The sequence below is a fragment of the Mirounga angustirostris genome, unplaced genomic scaffold (assembly GCF_029215605.1).
Source record: "Mirounga angustirostris isolate CCGP_5_RB_7025 unplaced genomic scaffold, mMirAng1.0.hap1 SCAF_17, whole genome shotgun sequence".
In the NCBI taxonomy this organism is placed as follows: Eukaryota; Metazoa; Chordata; class Mammalia; order Carnivora; family Phocidae; genus Mirounga; species Mirounga angustirostris.
The window spans coordinates 4,016,284-4,041,889 of NW_026991725.1; the positions used below are offsets into that span (position 1 = coordinate 4,016,284).

At 38.2% G+C, this 25,606-nt stretch overlaps 1 protein-coding gene and 2 non-coding genes across 9 annotated transcripts in view; all 3 read left to right on the top strand.

The window, feature by feature from the left end:
• Positions 1-25,606, top strand: part of SSH2 (slingshot protein phosphatase 2) — a 244,327-nt gene that overhangs the window by 186,689 nt on the left and 32,032 nt on the right. For 6 of the 7 annotated variants that reach the window (XM_064582301.1, XM_064582303.1, XM_064582304.1 and 3 more), the window contains 6 exons: positions 5,410-5,531; positions 10,146-10,214; positions 10,995-11,060; positions 14,871-15,065; positions 18,888-18,981; positions 19,119-19,247. In XM_064582301.1, coding sequence (XP_064438371.1) covers positions 5,410-5,531; positions 10,146-10,214; positions 10,995-11,060; positions 14,871-15,065; positions 18,888-18,981; positions 19,119-19,247 — 675 coding nt within the window. The remainder of the gene's footprint in view (positions 1-5,409; positions 5,532-10,145; positions 10,215-10,994; positions 11,061-14,870; positions 15,066-18,887; positions 18,982-19,118; positions 19,248-25,606) is intronic. The other variant, XM_064582302.1, reaches the window with a different exon arrangement.
• Positions 2,208-2,284, top strand: LOC123854821 (small nucleolar RNA U2-19). Its single transcript, XR_006793379.1, has one exon. It is a non-coding gene; the product is annotated as a small nucleolar RNA U2-19 (small nucleolar RNA).
• LOC123854819 (small nucleolar RNA U2-30) lies at positions 2,623-2,692 on the top strand. Its single transcript, XR_006793377.1, has one exon. It is a non-coding gene; the product is annotated as a small nucleolar RNA U2-30 (small nucleolar RNA).

Consider the following 25,606-nt stretch of genomic DNA (forward strand, 5'->3'; position numbering starts at 1 on the left):
ATTACTAAAAAAAAGATAGATTCCTCAGAAGCTAATACAGAATAGTGGGGAGGAGGAAGCCATCTTAAGTCATGGAGGTCCACTAGGTAGTTACTGCAGTAATCTAAGCATGTGATGATTGGCCCTTCTAGGTTGGGGCAGTCACTTGGAAATTGGGTATCTTTCGGCATGTTAAATTCAAATGGCTGATCTCTGCTTTCTGAACGGGAAGAGAGATAATGAATATAATACAAGAATGATTGTAAAAAATTGATGAACAGGTCTCTGAACTCTATGGTAATTAACTGATTCTTCATTCACTTAGTCATTCTGTGTTCAAATTCTGTCATTTTTTTTTTTCTCTCAAATGCTGCCTGTCACCTTAAAATGGCCACAAATTTTTGTTGAGTGAGGAACTTCCTTTGAAATTTAAAGAATATGAGGGGCGCCTGGGTGGCTCAGTTGGTTAAGCGACTGCCTTCGGCTCAGGTCATGGTCCCGGGGTCCTGGGATCGAGTCCCGCATCGGGCTCCCTGCTCTGCGGGAAGCCTGCTTCTCCCTCTCCCACTCCCCCTGCTTGTGTTCCCTCTCTCGCTGTGTCTCTCTCTGTCAAATAAATAAATAAAATCTTTAAAAAAAAAAAAAAGAAATTTAAAGAATATGAAATAAGAAATCCTTACATAATTATTTTATATCCTAATTTGAAAATCACATCATACATTTATGTAAATCTTGTCCATATTTTTATATGCTTCTATCTTAAACACTTCTTTATAATTGAACAAAGGTGGTCTACAGTTTTTACAGCATTAATATTCTGAAGCAGTGATACTCAAACCTTAGAGTACATCAGAATCACCTGCAGAGCTTTGTTGAACTGTCCCCTTTTGCTGGATTCCACCCACAGTGTTTGATTTGGGGAGGAGGAGGCAGTAATAATTTGCATTTTTAACAAGTTTTCCTGTGAATCATCAATATTGATGCTGCTGATCCAGGAATCATGCTTTGAGAACATTTCCTCTAAAACCCATAATAATGGTCACTTGCACATACTTGATGTCTGTCAGATACATGTTTATAGTTTCCAAAAATTGTGTAGTTTGGTAGAGTTCAAGTTGAGGTCTGTCACCACTTTATCTTTTTCTCCTTGATAACCTTCTGGAATTTAGATTGCACTTCTAAACGTTAAAATAATTTTAACCACAGGAGAACATTAAGGAAGCAGTTAGGGAAGGGAGAGTTGGCAATTAACTTTTTTTCTTGGCCTGCTAAGATATGCAGCTTTACCTGCTTTATATTTATAAAATATAAATTCAGAAAATGTAACTGATGCCTCTGAATTAATTCATTTTAAATGACAAGCCATTTTACAGTTGTTTTGAATTGTTACAAACACATAGTCATTATGTTTCAGATTATTGAATGAGTCATCTTCAAGAAAATGAGTGAATACATTGTGTGACTTTGGACAAATTAGCACTTTTCTAACTGAAAGGAGCATTTGTAGACTCAAAGCAAGGCCTTTTGTTTTGAGTTAAATTTGGAATGCTAAAATTCTCATCCTGGGGCTTGTACATAAGGTTAAAAGTTTGATAGTCAACTGAAAGTCCTGCCTTTATTTTTTTAATAACCCAACAACAGATAGTGACACCAAATCCCACACTTTGCTTTAGCATTGAAAATAAGAGTAAACCATTTTTTCCTCCAGGGAAACTCTGCATTCCAAATACAGTCCCAAGCATTAACTTCAGTATTTATGAAAACTGTAGCTGGTAGAATGAAGACCGTGTTTTTTTAATACTCTTGCACATTACCCAATACCCATTCAATAAAAAAAAAATAGACTAGAAAATGAAAAACTTTCCTAACATTTGAAGTAACTTTAATATTCTTAACTAGAGTTATGGTACTGATAAGGCACAAGATGTTTTTGAGTACTTTGCAGGAGAGTTTAAGAAAATAAGGACTTTTTAGGCTTTGTTTTTTATAGTACATTGATAGTTTCCCAAAATGAAAATGGGTTTATTTTTTTCTAAATATAAAATTTTTAAAAGTCATAGAATACAGGAAGGTGTAAGGAAGAAAGTAAAAATCACTTTGTATCCTATATTCTGAGAAAACCATTCTTAGCAGTTTGGATAAGCATCCGTCCAGTCTTTCGTGTGTGTGTGTGTGTGCGTGTGTGTAAGAGTATGTCAGATTCTCTGACCTCTGCTCTTACTGAAGTGGATCAATAATAAAAATAGCCAAATCTGAGTATCAGAAGACCTACTAGTCTCCCTGATTGATCTCTGTAGTTCTGAGAAGTAAAAGTATGAAGTAATTTAAAACAATAAGACTTGGAGAGCCTGGGTGGCTCAGTGTTAAGCAGCTCAGGTCATGATCTCCAGGTTATGGGATCAAGCCCCACATCAGGCTCCACACTCAGCGTGGAGTCTGCTTGTCCTTCTCCCTCTGCTTCTCCCCCCACCTGTATTCTCTTTTTCTCTCAAATAAATAAATAAATAAAATCGTTAAAACAACAAGACATGTCTGGGGGTGAGGAGGGGTGTTTGTGTGTGTTTAAAAAGTGGATAACTGAGGACTTGCTCATGGACGAATGAAATTGGCGGAAATGTGTATATACGAAAGGCTAATCTGTTTGAGCAATGATGAAAAGGTTTTACTACCGATCTTTATAACTATGAAGGTTTCTACAGTTGATTTGAGCTCAGAATTGAATGGGGAAGAGCATACGTCAGCACTTTTTTTTTTTTTTTTTTTTTTTTTTACAAAAATGAGATAAAAGCATAAATGCTGACTTACAACCTGCTTTCTTCACACTTTATTTTGGATATCTTTCCATGTCAACAAATAAATCTGTTTTTAATGGCTACACAGAATATAATACATAGATTTTTTTTAACTTAAGAATTTTATAGAGATAAACTAAAAAAAATAAAATCCTGAGACTCCCTCAAGCTCTATTTCTTTTGAAAACAGTGTTCTTTAGTTTATTAGTGTCACATCTGAAGTCTGTTTTAATTTTAGATAATGACTTTGCTTTGTTCTTTTGGCTAGAATTTAATATTTACATACTTTGAAACCTTTCTCTCTGATGGATTGGGTGAGCTGCCTGTCTAGACATTGGGACGTTGTAATGTGGCTTCCTTGAGGATAAACACTGCATGCAGTGGCATGATGTAAGACTCTTGGTGAAAAGAAATTAAAGGCAAAGGTGCAGTGTAAGCTTAAGGAATAGTATTTCTTGAGGTTGGATGATGCTAAGGACAGAAGTTATTTTATCAGGTGGTGTTTGTGAACTGCTTGTAATTAGATTATAAACATTTAAATTAGTTACTGAGAGAAGTTTTAACATCACTCTTTGGTAGATGAGCTTTGCAAACAGGTTGGGTTCTTATCAGAAATAAAGCAGAGGCAGATGACTTCTCAGACCTATCTAAGTCCTCAGGTTGCTGAGTCGAGTTCACCTGACACTTATAATAGGATCCAAATTTAGGCAATAAATGGACTTTCTTGGAATAATTTTCTCAGTTGCTATTGTTGCAAAGTTTTAAAATTCAAAATATTGTTTTGGCTGGATAATTAGAATAAACTTCAGTGGTATCCTTTTCAGTGAGAACTGGAGTTAATCAAATGCACCTGAATTATTGCCTTATTTCAGTCATCTATTCCATGTAAATTTTGGAGACTGAGGAAACATTGAAATTGCTGCCAATTCTAATATTAGGGTATTATGTACAAACTGCCATTTTAAATTACATTTCTCTGATTAACTTCATGAATTAGATTATTAGAGGAGCGCCTGGGTGGCTCAGTCGTTAAGCGTCTGCCTTCGGCTCGGGTCATGATCCCCGGGTCCTGGGATTGAGCCCCGCATCGGTCTCCCTGCTCAGTGGGAAGCCTGCTTCTCCCTCTCCCACTCCCCCTGCTTGTGTTCCTGCTCTCGCTAACTCTCTGTCAAATAAATAAAATCTCTTTTAAAAAAAATTAGATGATTAGATTTTTATCAATCTTCTTCCTAGCAGAGGACTATGAGATATACCTCTAACCCAGGTGGGTATTAGGTTTTTCTTTATGCTATGGCTCTTAAAATTTTAATTTCTTAACCTTGAATCTTGAAGCCTAAAAGGAAATTTGAAACCTCAGGTCCATTCTCAGCATTGCAGAATTTTTTATTCCTTCCTTCCTTCCTTCCTTCCTCCTTCCTTCCTTTCTTTTAAAGATTTTATTTTTTTTGAGAGAGACTGAGAGACCACCAGTTGTACATTTGTTAAAATTGATGGCCCTACATTGACACATTATTATTACTCAAAGTCCATAGTTTACATTAGGGTTCAGTCTTGGTATTGTACATTCTGTGGGTTTTGACAAACATAAAATGACAAACATGTACCTATCACTTTGGTATCATACAGAGTAGTTTCACTGCTCTAAAAACTTCTGTGCTTCCCTGCACCCTGGCAACTACTGATCTTTTTACTGACTTCATAGTTTTCCCTTTTCCAGAATGTCATATATTTGGAATCATATAATATGTAGCCTCTTTAGATTGGCTCCTCTCACAAAGTAATATGCATTTAATATTCCTTCATTTGTTTTCATGGCTTTATAGCTCATTTCTTTTTAGTGTTGAATAATATTCCATTGTCTGGATGTATTTAGTTTATCCATTCACCTACTGAAGGACATCTTGGTTGCTTCCCATTGTTGGAATATTTTGAAGTAAAACTTGGATATCATGTCATTTTACTCCAGATACTTAAGAAAAAGGCATAACTACAGTGCCATTATAACACTAACAGTAAATCCTTAATATCATTTAACACCCTGCCCATATTCAAATTTTTGGAAGGCCCTTTTAAAATATTACAAACAAGCAATAAATAAAAAGTTTTTGACAAAAAAATAATGTAAGTCTCTGAAAAAAGCAATTTCTTTATCACTGAAACTGAAGAAGAAAATCTTGCAGTGTATAATCTGTAAGATTTCAACAGAGTATACTCCTCATATATTAATGGCTTACTTGGATCATAATTATTTGTGGGACTTGCATCTGTGAGTCCAATGCTCACATTCATATATCTCACATTTCCCTCTTTCAATCTTTAGAACATGCCCTGGTTGTTGTTGTTATTATAAATTATGCTAAGAGCCAGTATTTGTTGAGCTTGTACTATATGACAAGCACTGTGCTTTATAAACATGCACTATTTCATATGATTCTTATAATCCAGTGGGATAGGTATTATTATATCTCCCTCCAATTAATTTAGTAACTTACTGACGGTTTCATAGTTAATACATGAGCTGGAATTTGAATTTAAGTCTTCCTGAGCATGCTTTAAGATGCTGATGTAAAAAGAGGTTGAATGATCTAAAACTGACCTTCTAAATTTCCTAATATATCTGTTGTCTGTTAACTTCCAGGCTGTAAGACTAGAAAGTACTTACCAGAATAGAACACGCTATATGGTAGTGGTTTCAACTAATGGTAGACAAGACACTGAAGAAAGCATCGTCCTAGGAATGGATTTCTCTTCTAATGACAGGTATGGTACCAGAAAAGGAAGGATGAGAAAACTCATTTTTAAATAACTATTCCAGTTGCCTTTTGAGTTACTACAAAAACATCTTACACTGTTCTACTCTTAAAGTATCTTAGCCATACAGTCTTGAGAGATGAAAATGATTAGTGAATGTCTTTGGTTGTGTTCCTAATTTATCACTGTTCCTTACCTTCCTCTCATCCTTAAATGGTAATGAATATAAATGATTTAAATACAAATGATTTAAACTTATATCTCCAGGAATAAAAAGCTGTGTTATCTTTGTAGTTAACTTTATTTTAAGCAGTAATGATTCACTTTGCTGATTCGAGGGGCACAGTATCCTTTGTGATAGTGCACCAGTAGATCTTGGGTTCAGAGAGAGCCCACTTTAACTCTAATCTCTTATATTTATTCATGGCCTTACACCTTGCTTTTACCAAATGTTTTCCTTCCTTTTTCCTTCTTCTGAGTTAAAAGGGCAGGGTGGGAGGGAATTGATTTTTTTTTAACTCAGAACAGAACCTTTTATAATCATACACCTTTGGCTTTAGCAGCACTTTGCATCCTATAATTAAAGGTATCATACCGCACTCAGAACCTGGCTCTTTTGTGTCCCTAAAGTTTATTGCTTTCCTTTTTTATTTTCCCACTTCTTCTGGAGAAACCTTTGGAAGACTGTGGAATGTGGCTAAGCAGATCTTTGCACTCTAGATAATAAGCCTCAGGAAATCCTGCCAGATGTCTCAAAGCATTGACTTCCTGGTTTGAGACTAGAATGGAACTGTGAAGTAGCTAGCAGTGTGACCCAGGCCACACATTTAGCCACAGAAGAAGAGACTAGGAGTGATTCTAATTGTCCTGATGTTGGGAGGAAAAGAATCACATTGTCATTAGAAGGTTTCCCAAACAAGTGTTTACCTAAGCTTGTACAGTCAACCTGAAAATTATTTGTGGTTTCCCAAGGATCCACAAGGCCAGAGTTGTTACCTTATATAATTTTTACAGCCTTTAATTGTGTGCGCTGAAATTGCACAGGCTTGTAAACCACATTTAGGTTTTCGCCTGCATGGATTTAACCTCTGGTGTTAGCAAAGCACCAGACCTTTCAGTAAGCATTTATCCTTTAAGAGCACCTACTTGCCTACGTTCGTTAGTATTTTAAGACCTCCAATTTAGATTTTTATCTCTTTAGATCTGTGCTGTCCCATACAGTAGCACTACCACCACATGGTGACTATTTAAATAAGTTAAAATTAAACAAAATTTAAATTTCAGTTCCTCAGTCACAGCTAGCCACATTGCAAGTACTCTAGCTATATGTGACTTGTGGCTACCATATTGGACAGTACATATATAGAACATTTCCATCATTGCAGAAAGTTCAGCAGTGCTACTTTGTATCTTATTTCCTTTGGTTCTTCCTGACTCCTCCCTTGGAAACCCCATAAAACAGGAACTGGGACTGCTTGGAAACTTCATTTGAGCCTTCCCCTAGAGATACAAGGCAACAACTTCAGATTCTCCTGACCCAGTGTGTGAGAAATCAGATGTGTAATCTTATCCTCAGTGAACTGTGTCTATCTTCAGTAATGGTCCTGCCTGAATCTTATCTAACAAATGAAAATTTTATTTAATGGAAGACAAAAAAGTGATGTGAAAAGCTATAGAAACTAGTTTTCATTCTTTTTTGTAAACTTGGTATTATGAATTCCATCCATCTTCTGTGAATGAGCTCCTTGGACAGTAAGAAAAGTGCTGCCCACTTCAGAATACTGGCACTCACGTAAACTAGTATCATTTCTACCTCAATTGCTTTTGAAGGAATTTGTATCATTTTGTATCTGAGAATATAAAAAGTTAATGTTTCAAAACAATACTAAGCCAAAGTAGAACCCAGATTGTTTATGAGAGACATATCTTCCCAAGTAGTTCTCAAGATATGATTCGCCATCTCATTTAACCTTTTTATAGTATTTTTAAGCATTGTGTTATATTTTAATAATAAAATTTTTAGTATTGTGTTATATCTTAAGTAATAAATTTTTAAATATACAATGTAACCTTGGTATCCAAATTGCATTGAATATATTTCAAATTATAAAATAATAAAGTTTTATGGTGTTGTTTTATAATTTTTCTTTGTACCCCCAACACCTGGAAATGTCTAGTACATATAGGCACTCAATAAATATTTGTTGAATGGGATGAGTGTCTACTAAAATAAGCGCCTATACTTGAAAGGAGAAAAATCTCATGAAACTCAAGGTAAATTAGATAAAAATACTAGGTGTGCCTAATTCAGGCCTCTCTTTCCTATTGTGTGAAAAAGCTACTTAATGTAAAGAAGCAGCCTGACCTGAGTATAAGCTGAACATGTGATATTTGGTTCCTATATATCACTGTCACTTGTCCAAAGTTTAACTGGTATCTCATCACAAGCTCACAGATCACACTCTTTTGGATCTTCCGTATCATCTTCTGTAGTTACTTAATTTCAAGATTTGTCACCAGGCTATAAACCCTTCATATTTATACCCAAACTAGACTTGTTGCTAGGAACCTGGCTAAGCATTCATTTTAAAAAGAAAGAAAGAGAGAGAGTGAGAGAGAAAGAAAAAAGAAATAAAGGAACTACTCTGAAAATAACCCCACTCCATCTTGGGAAGCCATCTTGGAAACAAGTTTTCCTTGTTCTCACCTCATCTACTCAACAAAAATAGTGGTGGAGCTCTCTTCCTCCCTCTTGGATTCTTGCATATAGCTCTGCATCTGGAATTCAGGCCCAGCCTTCCAATGTGGATAAGCTGTTGCAATCTTGATTTGATTCTCGTGAATTCTGGAATCACTAGTAGAGCACACAGTGCTCGGTGTTGAGTAACACAGGCCAGCAACTACAGTGCAAAGTACTAGACACAGCCCACCTGGGGAACGGTCTTCATTAGCCCTGCAGTGCCTCCAATAGCAAAAGCTTGGTATTCCTCATGTTGCTTTCAGTGCATTTTAATGATGTCCCTCCCCCTCCTCACACCCCCAGTCACTTTCAGTTGTATTAGAGCACTCACTAAAAATTCATATTCAACATTTGTTTTAAGTGACAATACATTCATATGTATTGTTTCACTTTAAAATATTTATGATAAAATCGGAGGGGTAGACGAACCATGAGAGACGATGGACTCTGAAAAATAAACAGGGTTCTAGAGGGGAGGGGGGTGGGAGGATGGGTTAGCCTGGTGGTGGGTATTGAGGAGGGCACATTCTGCATGGAGCACTGGGTGTTATGCACAAACAATGAATCATGGAACACTTCATCTAAAACTAATGATGTAATGTAGGGGATTAACATAAGAATAAAAAATATATATATATTTATGATAACCCTATGAAAGTAGGTTTTGTTAATTGCATGTTAAGGTGAAAAAATTAAGGCTGAGAAAGGGTAAATAACTTGTCAAAAGGAATTGAAATACTGAAGAGGATCAAATCCAGATATTTTGACAAAGTATAACTCCCCAGTAAGTGGTCGTTATGTTTGGTGATGTTATATACATTTCTTAGTGTGTTATCTAATTTAACCTTCACAAACAGCCCAATCAAGAAGGTATTTTTATTCAGTTTTATAAATAAGGAAACTGGAACACAAAGTAATTAAATGATTTGCCTAAAATTATATAGTTAGTGCCAGAGCCCAGGTTCCAGAGCCTGTGCCTCAACCATACTTTGCTGTTCTGCTGTTTGCTGTGCATACTTTGCATGTTCACATGTCTGAGATTCCTTCTGTACAATGCTGCTTTTCTGTATACATTGGCAGGGAGAGGGTGTCAGAGCCTTTGGGAGACTGGATGGAAGGGGAAAATGGTTTACAGCGGCCTTAAGGAGAGAAAGTGGCAGAGGTCTGGGATAGATTACAGTTATCCAGAGGGGTGGTGGGATAGAGACACAATTTCCCAATTGGTGTTCAATAAATCTACATAAAACTCAGAGTTAAATTTGAGCAAATTATATATTCAGAGGTCTTCAGCAACCAGCAATAGTTCTTGGCATTAGAAATGATTTTTGCAGGCGCCTGGGTGGCTCAGTTGGTTAAGCGACTGCCTTCGGCTCAGGTCATGATCCTGGAGTCCCGGGATCGAGTCCCGCATCGGGCTCCCTGCTCGGCAGGGAGTCTGCTTCTCCCTCTGACCCTCCACCCTCTCATGCTCTCTCTCTCTCTCATTCTCTCAAATAAATAAAATTTAAAAAAAAAAAAATCTTTAAAAAAAAAAATGATTTTTGGAGTTGAGTTGGATGCTGTGACCTTGGGGTGAAACCTGCCAATCACAGGTCAGCAGCAATCACCTGGATTTTTTAGACAGCGGCCATTTTTGAGGTAGCAATACAAGGAGCTCAGTCAGTAAGTTTTCTTTATTAAATACATAAGGACCTGACTAACCACCTGTTTGATACAGCTCCAGAGCACATACATTACATTGATAGTTATATGATAGAAATTCCTCCATTCTAACACTCCAGAATTTAGAGTTTAGGGGCTTTATCTGTTGTGTTGAAAGAGTTAATAAAGAATTGCTTCCTAGAATAACAGGATTAACCTATGGACTATTTCTTGTCTTGCAGTAGCACTTGTACCATGGGCTTAGTCCTGCCCCTCTGGAGTGATACCCTAATTCATTTGGATGGTGATGGGTAAGAGCTTTCCCTTTTTATTCTCCTACAGAAAGCCAAGGGGTGGGGTTCCATCTTAGTGCCCATTCATGAAGCTGAATGGGAGGCCCAGTGTGCCCAAGTGAACTGTCATGTCAGCAACTCAGTGAGTCCTTTTAAACTCCTGTTTTGTAAAGTGGAGTAAAAATACAACTTGCCAGGGCCTCTCACTTCTGTTCTTCTAGGCCGACTATGGTAAGAATCCAAACAAAGAAAAACTAGTTTGTTGGCTCACTCTTTAATCTGAGCATGTGGGGACTGTTGCAATGCTCTCCCAGAGGATGATATGTTCTGTTTCAAATAACCTCTTGCTGCCTCTGCCAGCTGTCAGCCTACAGTATAACCCCTTTCCTGTGCCAATTCCTTCCAGTGACCCTCCACCCCCACCTCCTGGTGTTTTTAGACTGTGTCCCCAAGAGACCAAGATGTTTGCTCCAGTTTGTAAAACCAGGGTCAGGTTTGCTAAGAACCCACAAGACTTCCAAATAGAAATATATAGCAGACCAGTTTGTAGCTACAGCTGGGAAACTATGTAATTCCCTAACTCCAGTTTGGGAGTCCATTCATTTTGCTTGGTAGATAAAATCAGACAATTTGTTGATGCTTTTCAGTCAAGTCCTGTACTCTGACTTCTACATGAAATGCCTGATGATTTCTTCCAAATGAGCCAGCAGTTGCTAGCCTGAGAAATAACCTTGAAAACTCAAAATTGAAATGACCTACTCTCATTTGTGGATTTTTATCTCATTTTTTTTTTCTTAGTGGGTTCAGTGTATCAACGGATAACAGAGTGCACATATTCAAACCTGTATCTGTACAGGCAATGTGGTAAGAGGACTTTTAATGTCTCTATGAAAGGTTTTTTTTTTTCTATGAAAGTTTTTAAATATATTATTGGGGCAATATTTTGTGAGCAGTAGTATTTGAAATAGTATAGTTCTCTATGAAGATGCTCTATGATCTGTTTGTGTGTTTAAGATTTTCTGTGATCTGTTTGTGTGGCCCTCATAGTTAAAGATAACCTAGGAGTTCAGCTTTCATATTGTCATAGTGGAAAGCCTTAAGCATTGGTGAACAAGTGAAATTCAGAGGTGTTCTTGGACTCTGGAAGATACTTAATGAATCAGATTGCCGGTTGGAACAGTCTTACAAGGATATATTGACTAAGTTAGCAGCAGTCCAGAGCCAAATCTAGAACATCACACTACTACAGTGCATTGGTGTTCAGTTTCTTAGGGTAATCAGGGATATTATTGATAGATAAGTTTCCATTAAAATTGCTAATGACTGTTCTCAAGACTGCATAATGCAAGTAAAGCCTAAACATTATAGATGTTAATAATCATCAGCTGGTGTACTAACACTTTGGGGCTGCTTAACTGTATGTCAGACATTGTGCTTTACATGGATTATATCTAATCATCACCACCAACTCCCCCAAAATAATATTATTAGTTCCTTATTATTGATGAGAAAGTTGAAGTTTTGGAGAGGTTGCATACCTGGCCTGAGAGCATCTTTTCCATTTAGGCAGAATAGACTCTTACTCTCTTATTCTAGATTATCTAGAAAAATGATCTAATGTAACCAGGGAATGGTGTGACTGTGTCAGAGTCTATCCCTAAGCTAGGGATTTGAATTTCAGTTTCTCATTCAGTTGCCTGTTCTGTAGTAGAAGTCCTCATGAGGAGCAGAATGGACAGAACAAAAGCCAAGCAGGAAATAAAGGAGCCTGAAAAAAGACTCCAGGGAGCTCATTTGCCCTTGAATAACAGGATTGATAGGCTTGAAGTGGGTGCAGTCGTAAAACAGCGTCAACTGAACTTAAGAGTCTTACCGTTTCATGCAGTAATTGAGGTGGGACAGAGTTACAGGTCATGTGTTTAAACCAGATTTTTAGATTTAGGGCACATTTCACAGATAAATTTCTCATGGAAAACTTTTACCTTCTTTGACTAAGGCTCCTTTAAAGGCAACTGACCTATCTATTCCTAGGTACCAAGTAAAACCAAACAGCATAAGTCCCATAAATGACAGTGTTTTAAGAAGGAGTACAAAGCAGTCTTAATTCTTAAGACAATGAAGGAAGATTCAAGTAATAACCTAGTTCGGTCTTTGATGTTCTAAGCAAACTGACTAGTCTTACTTCTGTTAGCTTATTGCAGAATAAACTTTTTGGTGTACCATCTGGGGAGTAGTGAACTGAAAGTCACAGGAAAAAAGAAGAATGATCTATGGATCAAAACGGCATTTAAACCAGGTGTTTCCTTCACAGGAAGGTAGTTACTGTAGCCTCCCGCTCCTATATGCAGCTGAAGTATCTGAGGTGGCTAAGCCTTGAGTGTATTTTAGGGTACTTGCCCCAGACACATGTGGCATATGCTTTTGAAGCACGAGTTTCCTGGATGAAGACAACATGCATTGAATATCCTGTATGTTGCACTTAGCTGGCCCTTACCTTTAAATCTATGTAGTGAAACTGAAATTCAGAGAATTCTCTGAGAATTTGATAAACTTCTCTGAGAATTTGGCTTACTTTGAGTAATAGAAAGCATTTTAAAAGATTCTGCAATTTTGTTTTTTAAGGAAAAATGTTTCCCTGATAAAAATGGACTGAAATGTTTTTCCCTTATCAAATTGGTAATTATCTTATTTTTTAATTTACATTATACGGGGTTGACAAGGATTAAAGGAACAGACATTGTCATTTACTATTGGTAGGAAAATAAACTGGAACAACCTTTCTTGAGAATGATTTGCCAGTATGCTTTACCATTCTGAATGCCCTTTTGACCCAGTAATTCCACTTCTAAGAATTTATCCTAAGGTAATAATTGTGGGTGTGTGCAAAAATTTTAACCATAAGAATGTTTGTCAGTGTTGTAATAATAGCAAAAACTGGAAAACAATTTAAATGTCTGAAAAATAGGAATTAGTTAAATTATGGTGCATCCATGTTATTAAACATGATACAACCATTAAAATAATCTAGTTGAAGAATATTGATGTAGATGCTGACAAGAAAGTGTAAACTAAAATCAAGTTTAAATTGTATGTAGAGGGGCACCTGGGTAGCTTAGTCGTTTGGGTGTCGGACTCTTGATTTCGGCTCAGGTCATGATCCTCAGGGTCGTGAGATCAAGTCCTGAGTCGGGCTCTGCACTCAGTGGGGAGTCTGCTTGAGATTCTCTTTCTCCCTCTGCCACTCCCCCTGCTCTCTCTCTCTCTCTAAAATAAATAAATAAATCTTTTTTTTTTTTTAATTTATTTGACAGAGAGAGACAATGCGAGAGAGGGAACACAAGCAGGGGGAGTGGGAGAGGGAGAAGCAGGCTCCCTGCTGAGCAGGGACCTCCCCCCCACCCCCGATGCAGGGCTCAATCCCAGGACCCCGAGATCATGACTTGAGCTGAAGGCAGACGCTTAACGGCTGAGCCACTCAGGCGCCCCATAAATAAATCTTTTTAAAAAATAAATAAAAATAAAATGTGTGTAGAATGTGGTCATATTGTTATTATAGATCTATGCATAGACAAAAGGACTGGAAAGATCTCTACTAAAACTTTAATAACAGTGGTTATTTCCCAGTGGTCAGACTACAGGATATTTCTGCCTTTTACTTAAGGTCCCTAAATTTTCTAAAGTTAGCATGGGTCACTTTTGTTATGGGGGGAAAAAATTAAACAGTATTCTTAAAAGAAAGATGTAAATGGATTGCCTGTAGAATTCTCTCATAATGCCCCCTTCCCGTAGGAGACGTTAGCTTTTAGCTAATAAGACATTTCATTTAACAAATACTAACTGTGCTCTAACTATGAACAGTAATGAACTCTGGGCATTCTTACAGGCACTTGAGATGTATCAGTAAACAAAGTGTAGAAAGATCCTTGCTCTTACGTAACTAATTTCCTAGCATTTCTGGTTTTAGCTTTTCCCAAATATAGAACTAAAAAGGTTCTTCTCAAATAAAATAAAAGTAAAAAAAAAAAAAAGTACTTTCAGTTTTGTTTACCCTTCTTGGGTTCCTGAGTTCATGGTCAGAGATTTAATTAGTATAACCAGAGCTATTCTTAGAAAGTGGCTCAAGTGTATGAATAAATGGTTTAAAGAGACTGGGAGACTAAAGCAGTAAGAATGATAAATGTCATTAGATTAGTACTTCCTGGGCACGAAAGGACATGTCCTCAAGGCTTAGGGGCATCTATCTATCTATGTGATCTTTGTGGACCCTCTAAGAATCATAGGAAATGTATGCAGTAAGATGATTCTGTGCCAAGGGAAACAAATATTTATATAGTAAATAGTTGAGATCTTTAGTTCTGTAGTGATACAGCATACAGGATCATGAGCTCCATAGGTACCCAGACCTATTTTTCACTGGTGGGTTGTCAATTCTCCTGCCCCTCTCTACCCCCAACCTTAATAATGCATCGGCAAGAAGTGTCTAGCTGATTGCTATGAATAGATAATATAGTATAATTGGAATCAGAGAATCTTAAATTCCAGGGAATAGATAGATTCTCCAGAGGCCAAATTCTATAGGATTTAAAAACTGAAAGAGTTTTGGATGCACGTGGATTATTGGCTTTTTGGTGTCCCCACAGTTCTACAGTGCTCATTTCCCAGCGTATCTTTCAGGTCTGCACTACAGAGTTTACACAAGGCTTGTGAAGTGGCCAGAATGCATAACTACTACCCAGGCAGCCTGTTTCTCACCTGGGTGAGTTATTACGAGAGCCACATCAACTCAGATCAGTCGTCAGTCAATGAATGGAATGCTATGCAGGATGTGCAGTCCCACCGGCCTGACTCTCCAGCTCTCTTCACAGACATGTAAGTCAGCTTACTCAGGATCACGGGAGTATCCTAGGAGGTGTAAGCAACATGTTCCTCCCTAATCTCTCCTCTTGGAGAATTAATCTCATCCAGTGATATTAGTCAATGTCTACACTGCACAACTGCCACACAAAGAACCCTATTCTTTCTGTTGTCTGCAAAGGCCTAAGGAGTTTCACTCCTGGGCACAATGGAATCTCCATAGTAAAGAACTGCAATACCATAAAATCCCATTCAGATTCCACTAATTTGACATTTGAGTTTAAAAGGAGTTGGCTGAAGTCTGCCTTTGCATTATCTGTGAAAGAAGCATTTGGTAAGCAAATTAATGACACAGAGAAGCTTTTTGTTGTTTTGTTTTAAGATTCTATTTTCAAGTAATCTCTACACCCAGTGTGGAGCTCGAACTTACAACCCCTAGATCAAGGGTCACATGCTGTACTGAGTGAGCCAGCCAAGCGCCCCGACATATAGAGAAGCTTTTAAAGGGATGTTTCCAATACTTAAGAAAACAAGATGCTTCCAGTCAATTTAAAAGACTGCCTAGGTTGCTGTGCTAATTTTAAACTGATTTCTGTCCACATATTTTAAAAAATAACTTATAATTCAAGTGTTTGACTCAGCCCCACCATTGCCCTGTTGGGTCTTTGTCATTGAGATTTTATTAAATCTCCCTGGTGTACTGTGAGTTGATAAGGGCCTGAGGTGGAGTTGATGTTTATTTCCTTTTTAGGTCTATGTGTTGAAACTTATGTGACTATTTTGGAAATTAATCAGGATGTTTATTTTGCTCTGAATTGATCTTTCTGCAGTTCCAAGGTATTCTACAGCTGGAAAAGAAGAGTAGCTACTTACTATCTGACCATACAAACCTTCACCTTCAGATTCCTAAATTGATACCAAAACAGTTCATGGTTTTTTGTTTTGTTTTAAGAAAATACTTAGTTTAGGGCGCCTGGGTGGCTCAGTTGGTTAAGCGACTGCCTTCGGCTCAGGTCATGATCCTGGAGTCCCTGGATCGAGTCCCGCATTGGGCTCCCTGCTCGACAGGGAGTCTGCTTCTCCTTCTGACCCTCCCGACCCTCCCCCCTCTCATGCTCTCTCTCTCTCAGTCTCTCTCTCAAATAAATAAAATCTTTAAAAAAAAAAAAAATACTTAGTTTAGATAGTAGTGTAAACTTATTTTTACTAGAAAAGGTGAAATTTCCAAGAATTGTGTGAACAGAGCAGGCAAAAAAAGCAGTGGAAGCTTTTTGCATAGGGTGTTACTGATACTAGGACCTCCTTTTTATTAGCCCTAGTCCTTTGAAGATCCCACAGTAACTGAAAAGATAAGGATTAGTCTGGCTTTCAGAATCTTGGAAAATGTTACTGATTTCATGCCTTATAGCTGGCTGGTGGGTATCAAGGGAATGGATGTCTCATCTGGCTCAAAAATGGACATTCTAAACCAGACTTACATGAGAGAGAGAAAACCCTTCTTTTCATTTCTTATGATTTTATTAGAGAAAATTTGGATATTACATCAGAAAGAAAGAAAAGGAAAGGAAATTGGCCGTAATCTGTCTCTATCCCCAAGCAAAAAGAATAATGTAAAGTGTAGCCCCAAGCACATGGTAGAAGCTCATTAAATGTTAGCTCTTAGTATGTACCATATGACCCCAATTTTAAGATATATTTACTATATTTACTGTCACAGAAAGAGAGACTGAAAAGCTGTAGGTCATAATATTGATAATGATTATCTCTGATGCAGGGATTTTCAGTGATTTTATTTTTCTTCGTGTTTTTATGTATTTTCTGAATTTTTCTCTAGTGAAATCAAGCAAGAAAGTGTATTTGTGTTGTAATTTTTTTCCATTCCCTCCTCCTCCCTAAACTGACTAGAAAAGCCTAAAAAAGAACGCTGAGCCTACAGGGAAAATGTGTGCCAAAATGGATTTGGGTGCTCTACTGCAAATGAAGTTTATATTTTGAAATACAGGGAAGGGGAGGAACGGGTATATGTGCATAGTGCCTCCAGTGTACGTCAAGTATTATGCCAAGCACTTCATACATGGTACCTCGTTTAATCCTCATAAGACCCTCATGAGGCAGTATGATTATTATCCTCATTTTATAGAAAAGGAAACCCGCTCAGAGAAGGGAAGGAATTTGTTCAAGGTTGTACCACTGGGAAGTAGCAGGGCTGGGATTAAAACCCAGGTGCGTCTGCTCCCAAACCACTCTGCCTCAAAGAAGTATTATAAAGGATTAGGAGAAAGATTGCTAACTAGGGAATCTAACTCATGCACATAGATGGTAAAATTCGTTTTTATCAATAATTTTAATGGAAGACTGAAATGTAGGGGCGCCTGGGTGGCTCAGTCGTTAAGCGTCTGCCTTCGGCTCAGGTCATGATCCCAGGGTCCTGGGATCGAGCCCCGCATCGGGCTCTCTGCTCGGCGGGAAGCCTGCTTCTCCCTCTCCCGCTCCCTCTGCTTGTGTTCACTCTCTCGCTGTGTGTCTCTCTCTGTCAAATAAATAAAATCTTTAAAAAAAAAAAAAAAGACTGAAATGTATAACTTTCTACCATTAGCTAGTCTAGGAAAAATGGTGAGGAGCATGATTAAGAATTTTAATCCTGGTCAAGACAGGGATGCCTTGGCGGATAGGGAAAAGGCACAGGCATTATCTGTATTCTGCAGGGTTCATGAGAAACTACGAGCCCAAGTGGTGGGGAGCCCCAAGGTTGTGAGGTCAGAGCAGCCATTTTTGGAGATTACTGAAGCTATTTTTGCAGCCAGTGATAAGGCCGTAGGCAGCAAGGGCAGGCAGGATGCCTGATGGCTTAGTCCAGTTCCATCTCCAAATAAGGAGGTACAGAGCAGATACCTTTTTTGAGTAGGTAAGAGGGAAAGATGAGACAAAGTGCCCTTTGTCAGCCTCATTCAAATTCTGCATAATATGAAATAATGCTTTTAGAGAGAAGCATCCAGTTAACATTGAACCAATACCTTTCTAGTAATTGGAGAGTCAGCTTCCTAGTTTAATTTCCTATTAAAGTTCCAAGAGTAATTTTATTTTAAGAGTCAGAAGATTAAGGAAGCAACATAATTCTTCAGGTAGAGTGTTAGGCTGGGCTGAGAGTGCTGGTTCTCCTGCCAGTGTATGTGATCTTTGGCATGTCATTTAACCTTTCAGCTGTTTATTTCCTTTATCTGTAAAATGGGGATAACAATTTCACAGAGATGTTGTGAGAGCTTTTATGAAAAGAAACACATTTTGGATGAAAGTACTCTTGGTAGTTAATCCTTGAAAACCCTCTTTGGAGTGAATTTGCCTCAACGAAGAAGGCAGAAATCATTCTTTCATCTTTCCTGTTTTCTAGAATGATAGCAATGAATGGTCAGCATTAGGTAGCATTTTAAGCTACAGAAGACCTAGTTCTGTAGTGGGTCACACCACTGTTCTACCCAGCTTGGTATTCTAGCTCAGCAAATGGTAGTCAGGGGTACTTGATGAAACATGGCTATGATTCTGCATTAAAGTAGTATACAGTATAGCTTATTGTCTTTATTCCTATAGATGTATGTGGATATATTTAAGGACTTTCAGACATGTACAACCTCTTCAAGTAATAATTTCTACACGTTTACATTCTATGCATTGTGAAAAGAAACTTTTTTAAATACTTATTTTTTTTGCCATGCCCCCAGAATATAAATGTTCGAGGGTAATAGAGGGAAGGTCTGCCAATTTGAAAACATAAACAAATGGCACATTCATTAACCTAGTCAAATTCCTGCCTAAGAAAAATCACCATTTCTCTCTTCTCAGACCAACTGAACGTGAGCGAACAGAAAGATTAATTAAAACCAAATTAAGGGAGATAATGATGCAGAAGGATTTGGAGAATATCACATCCAAAGAGGTAAGAGACCTTGAGTTCTCCCTGTTCCAAGGCTAGGAGTGTGGGATAAACAGTAGGTATAAGGTTAGAAATCGTGAGTGATTGAAAGCACAGAGATACTTTTGAGAGACTAGTAAAATATGTCCTCTCTGTTTCAGATACGAACTGAGTTGGAAATGCAAATGGTGTGCAACTTACGAGAATTCAAGGAATTTATAGATAATGAAATGATAGTGATCCTTGGTCAAATGGATAGCCCTACACAGATATTTGAGCATGTATTCTTGGTAAGTCTCAGAGCCACTCTAAGTGATGTGCTGAATCTAGTCCATACCAGCTCTGGAGGAGAAACTGTTAAATTTTAGTATATTTAAATAAAATGTAACTTAAAAACAAAGGTAGTAAATACTCAAACCTCATCACTTCCTAGTTTTTTACTGTTATCTGTGCTCTTAGGTTATTTACATCTATTTTTGGTGGAAATGTTAGATAATGGTGTGCTTCTGCTCATCTCTTCCCAATTCCTCATTCAGTGACATCCAGCTGGTAGATTGAAATTGACTGGTGCAAAAATTTACACCAAGGAAGTGGGCAAATGCTACAAATCAGGCCCTTTTTCCCCCCAGAGATTGTTAAATATCTCAGCTGTTCTTTATGACAGTCAAAAGTCAAAAACAGACCAGTCCACAATAGCTTTATAGTGTATACAAATAGAATGATACTTTGAGGTCACTCTTTCAGATTTGCCAAATTTGCCTAAGGTAGATATATCTGAGCAGAGCACGTGGGGACTACTTAGGACTGAGAGACTATTGGACTTTTAAACATTTGGAATTTTATAGCTACATTTTGAGTCCCCCAAGTATTTTTGTGTTTGCTAAAATTACGGTGACTTAAAATTGTTCTTCATGGTTTTTGAACATTCAGTGACCTGAAATTAGCCCAAGGACACCTTTCTAATCTTTAGAAAGCTTCTAAAATCCTAAGAACCATTTTCCTTCCAAATATTAAAGAGTTTTAGTTTCCATCTGTACATGGCAATGGGAATAAGGTTAAAAAGGATAATTAGAATCAGTGGGAAATGTCAAAGCTTCGTTTTGTTTCCACTTCCCACACACTTTGACCAAAAATGCTAACAAGGAAATAAATTGATTGGTTTGAATTTCACTTCCTTTCTCTGGTGAGGACATTTGTGAAATGATTAGAAGCTGAGAAACAGGAGACAAGAGGAATAAATGCCCAGGAACTGACTAAATCGGATCATCTCACCCCTGAATATTCAAGAGCTTATATCACCAAGCAGTCAGATTTTATACCATTGAAGGCTGTGCCCTGAATTAGCTTCTTGACAGTCCAGAGTATGTGTGCTTGGAGTGATTCATCGTGCTGTGTAGCTATGAAATTACTCGTGAAAAGCTGTGAGCTGGAAAGGGAACTTTTTTTTCCATTAGTTTAACTTGACCAATGTGTGTTGCCATTTCTGGGTGTAGATCATACTGCAAAACTATCATTGACCTTTCCTTTCCATTTGTGAAGCACTTGGCTTCGTCGTCTTTTGTGTATACCTCCAGAAGTGTTCAGGTATTCCCTGCTGGTGTATTGTTGGAAAGAATTTTTGTGTAATCTATGGAAAACTTATGAGTCACTCATTCAAATGGACCCTGCCCCCAACTGCTTCTGTGTAACATGACTAATTTTTGTGAAGGGCAAGTGCCTGTAGCCAAAAATAGCTCATGTTAGAAAATGACCAGAGCTGTAAACTCGGAAGTCACTTTTGCATTAGCTTGTATTTTAATACCAAAAAGGATATAGACATGATGAATATGAAATACAGTTAATATCTGAGTGTTCAACCTGTTTAATTTGGGGCATACTTCCACCCACCTCTGGTGCCACCCCCCTCAAGAACTACCTTCTCTTTCCTTCCTCCTGAAATGATATATTTTAGTGGTATTCTTAGCAGAAAAAACAATCCACTTCTCCCCAGATTAGAGTCTCTAATCAACTACAAATGCATTTGAGTACTTGTACCAGGATATTCATCCTATTAATTCATGATTATTGGCATATTCTTCTGTCTTGCTTTTTTACTTACTACAAAAATAATTCACGTTCATTACAGAAAGCTTAGACAATTTTTTTAGTGAGATACACGAAGTCCATTCCTTTCTATTTATTTTTTGATTGAAGTATAATTAACATACAACGTTATAGGGGCACCTGGGTGGCTCAGTTGGTTAAGCGACTGCCTTCGGCTCAGGTCATGATCCTGGAGTCCCGGGATCGAGTCCCGCATCGGGCTCCCTGCTCGGCGGGGGGTCTGCTTCTCCCTCTCCCACTCCCCCTGCCTGTGTTCCCTCTCTCGCTGTGTCTTTCTCTGTCAAATAAATAAACAAAATCTTTAAAAAAAAAAAAATACAACGTTATATTAGTTTCAGGTGTGCAGCATAACGACCCAACAATTTTATACATTACTCAGTGCTCACCACAGTAGGGGTAGTCACCATCGGTCACCATGCAACGTTATTACAATATTATTGACTATATTCCCTATCCCGTACATTTCCATCTCTGTAATTTATTAATTTTATGACTGGAAGTTGGTAACTCTTAATCCCCTTTATCTGTTTACCCACCCATTCCCCCCCCCCCCGGTTTTCCTCTGGCAGCCACCAATGTGTTCTCTGTATATAGAGTCCAGTTTCATTTGTTGATTTTTTATATTTCACGTATAAGTGAAATCATATGGTATTTTTCTTTCTCTGACTTATTTCACTTAGCGCGATTACTGACATATTCTTCTGTCTTGGGTTTTTTATTTATTACAAAAATAATTTATGTTCATTGTAGAAAGCTTAGACAGTTTCAAAAGACAATAACATTTAATCGTCAACAAAAGAGATAAGCACTGATATCTTAAGTTATATAATATTCCAGTCTTTTTTACTTTTTTTTTTTAAGATTTTATTTATGGGGCGCCTGCCTGGGTGGCTCAGTGGTTAAGCGTCTGCCTTCGGCTCAGGTCATGATCCCAGGGTCCTGGGATCGAGTCCCGCATCGGACTCCCTGCTCCGCAGGAAGCCTGCTTCTCCCTCTCCCACTCCCCCTGCTTGTGTTCCCTCTCTCACTGTGTCTCTGTCAAATAAATAAATAAAATCTTTTTTTTTTTTAAGGTTTTTTTTTTTAATTTATTTGAGAGAGAGAGCATGAGAGGGGAAGGGTCAGAGGGAGAAGCAGACTCCCCGCTGAGCAGGGAGTCTGACATGGGGCTCGATCCCAGGACCCTGGGATCATGATCTGAGCCGAAGGCAGACGCTTAACCAACTGAACCACCCAGGCACCCCTCTTTTTTACTTTTTTAATATGTGTCTATATATTTTTGAAAAAGGGAAATCCTACTCAGCTTCAGATATAATTCTGTTTTCTAGAGAATGGACATGTTCTTTCCATTTTGAATATTTTTCTTATTTGGGAAAAATTTTCAAACTGGAGAATTTTGAAATTTAACTCTTATCCAACAAAACGAGTGCATGAACACTTCTTCATCAATGGCTTCCTCCCTTTGTTTGCACCACCATATCCTGTATCCATACCCCTATCTCTTCTCCAGTGAGTCTGTACTCTGCTGGCTTTCCTAGCAATTGACACGGAAAAAGAGGTCTTATCCAAGCTGCAAGCGGTGATGTTAGTTTTCTGCAAAGTCATTTCATCTTCTGCATAGATGCCATGCCTGGAGTGCAAGCAGATTGTGTGAAGGGAGGCAGCAGGATTTTTCCCCTCCCTTTGGAAGAATGCTCAGCTCTGCAGTGCACTGCACAGAGATGTTTATTTAAAAAGGTGTCCAGCTGGTATGGAGAAGAAAAGTTTAAAGCATAGTTTAAAGAAAATCTGCAGCAAGAAGAGAGGATTGATTGGTTGGAAGCCAGGGTATTTCCAGAAAAAGTTCTTCCACACCCTTAAGAGTGTACCACTTCTCTGAGCTGGAAGCCTTTGCCCAACCAAGTCTCAATATCAGCAGTTCTACTGGAGGTTGTCCAGTTTGGCTGAGAAAAAGCTAAATATGAACAGAGACCCTTTGCTGAAAAGCAGGCAGCTTTCTTAGTTGAACAAGGGAAACACAGGAATATTGGACACAACCAATAATTTTGTTCATTAATAAAAAACTAGTCGATTTTTATTGCTGATGGTTATCTTTTTTAATATTTGACATTAAAGAATAACGTTTCCTTTTCAAAGAAAAATTAAGCCTCAAATTGGTAGTTACTTCTATAGGTGCAGAGAATGGAGGATATGTAAATAGATCAGACTTAAATCAAATGGGCTATTTTAATTATTCATGATTTTGTACATCAACTGAAGATGTGTAGCGTGAACTTTTCTCAGAAGGAAAAATTAATAGAGCTCTTGTGCCTGGTTGCCACCATAATATGACTCAGTATTCAGGCTGTAGGTATGATATGATGAAGAAGATATGGGGGTGCCTTGCTGGCCCTGTCAGTAGAGCATGCGACTCTTCATCTCAGGGTCATGAGTTCAAGCCCCACTTTGGGCGTGGAGCCTACTTCAAAAAATTAAAAGAAAGAAAGAAATTAGTCACATGGGTTTCTGGGCTATGGCACAGTGTAGGGGAACCAGAGTGAAAGATGGAAATGAACTTACTTAAAAATGTGTTATAGTCCCAAGATTTCATTTTACACTTCAGTAAGATTAGAATATGCTTTGCATAATTATATAGAACATAGTGACAAACCCCATGGAATTGTGTCATTGTAAGCCTGAGAAGCATGGAGAGGGGGAAAAAAAAAATGACTGAGTCTTTGGAGGGCCCAGGGGGCTAATATGCATAGCATTTATATTGAGGGCAGAAAAGTAATTACACAACGTTGACTCCAGTTCTTCCTTTCAGGCTGAACCTGAAGCAGCCCTAAGCACAGCCCGAGTCATGTTATACGGACTTCACTAAGTCAGTAGCCAAAGCTTTTAATTTATTTTGTTTCTGGATATGTGCCATTTCAGATTGTCAGGTTGAATTTTCTCCGGACAGGTAGATGAAAACCATGGACTTTTCCCATCATGTAAGGGTTATTTCCATCTAGCTGGACAAAGTTCCACAGAGGATTTAGACTTCTAAATTAAGAAGTGAAGTGGTCACATTTCCCTGGCTACAATTTAGCCTCTCAACCCTTATTGCCTGGCTTCTGTCTCCTTGAGGTTCTTTATAGTTCTTACCTCTTTCTTTGGTGCGGCAGCTTGTTTTCAAAGGTTGAGCACAGAGCCTTCAGAACCTTCCATATTTTTTGAAAGCAAGTCAGCTGAGCCCGGGTCTGTAGAAAAGATCAGTTGTCCATCAGTTACTGTCCTTTTCCTAAATGGAACTTCACAGCATCCTTGATCTGTATCTCTCAGTTCAACAGCCAAATTAAGTAACATTATCACTTGTATTGTGATGATACTGCTTGCATAACACAGTTTTCAGAGTGCTTCATTTACTTATTTGATCATTCATTTAATAAACATTTGTTGACTCTCTTTTTTGTGCCAGGCATGAGGCTAGGTATTTGTACAATCTGATCTGTTTCTATAAGGAGAGAGTAATGAACCGTATCAGGTAGGTATTCATGGAAGGCCATTGGGATAGGCCATGGAAGGCCCCTGGGTTAGACAATTAGAAGTGGTCATTAGTAACATTAGCAAGAGTGATGAGGGCAGAAATCACAGTGCTGTAGGTTGAGACATATGGGAAATGAGGAATCAGAGGAAGTATTAGATTATATTTCTATGAATCTTGGGAAGGGAAGGGAAGAAAGGAGTGTCTGGAAGAGAATTCAGGATGGAAAGAGGGTTTTTCCACTTTAATATGGGAGAAACTGGTTTGTTTTTTTTGTTTTGTTTTGTTTTTTGTTGGGAACTGGGGGTTGGAATGGGAACTCATAAACAACAGAAGCTTATTTCTTATAGTTCTTTGGCTAAAATCTGAGATCAGGGTACCTGCACGGTCAGGTGAGGACCATCTTCTGGGTCATAGACTTCTTTGTACTTTCACATGGCAGAAGAGATCAGTAAAAACTTTCTATCTGTGATTTGAGAAGGTACCCATTTAGGTATATAGGACTAGGGTGGGAAGAGTGTTCCATTTTACAGATAAGGAAAGCAAAGACAGAGAGGTTAAGCAGTTTCCCAGTGCCCCCACAGTAGAGTGGGAAGTTGGGACTTGAACCTGAGTCTTCTAATGCTAAATTCCATTTAATGCATAATTCTAAAATAGGTAAATTCCTACTTTTAAATGTTTGCCTTTTCAAAAGAGAATGAAGAGAGAGTCCAAAGATAGAAAATGGACCTGAGGGGGCACCTGGGTGGCTCAGTCGGTTAAGCAGCTGCCTTCGGCTCAGGTCATGATCCCAGGGTCCTGGGATCGAGCTCTGCGTTGGGCTCCCTGCTCAGCGAGAGCCTGCTTCTCCCTCTCCCTCTGCCTGCCGCTCTGCCTACTTGTGCTCTCTGTCAAATAAATAAAGAAAATCTTTAAAAAAAAAAAAGAAGAAGAAGAAAGGAAATGGACCTGAAACATTGAAAAGTTGCTCACTTTTACTCTTAAGAAACATGCAAATTGAAATTACACTGAGATGCATTTCACACCTATCAAACTGGC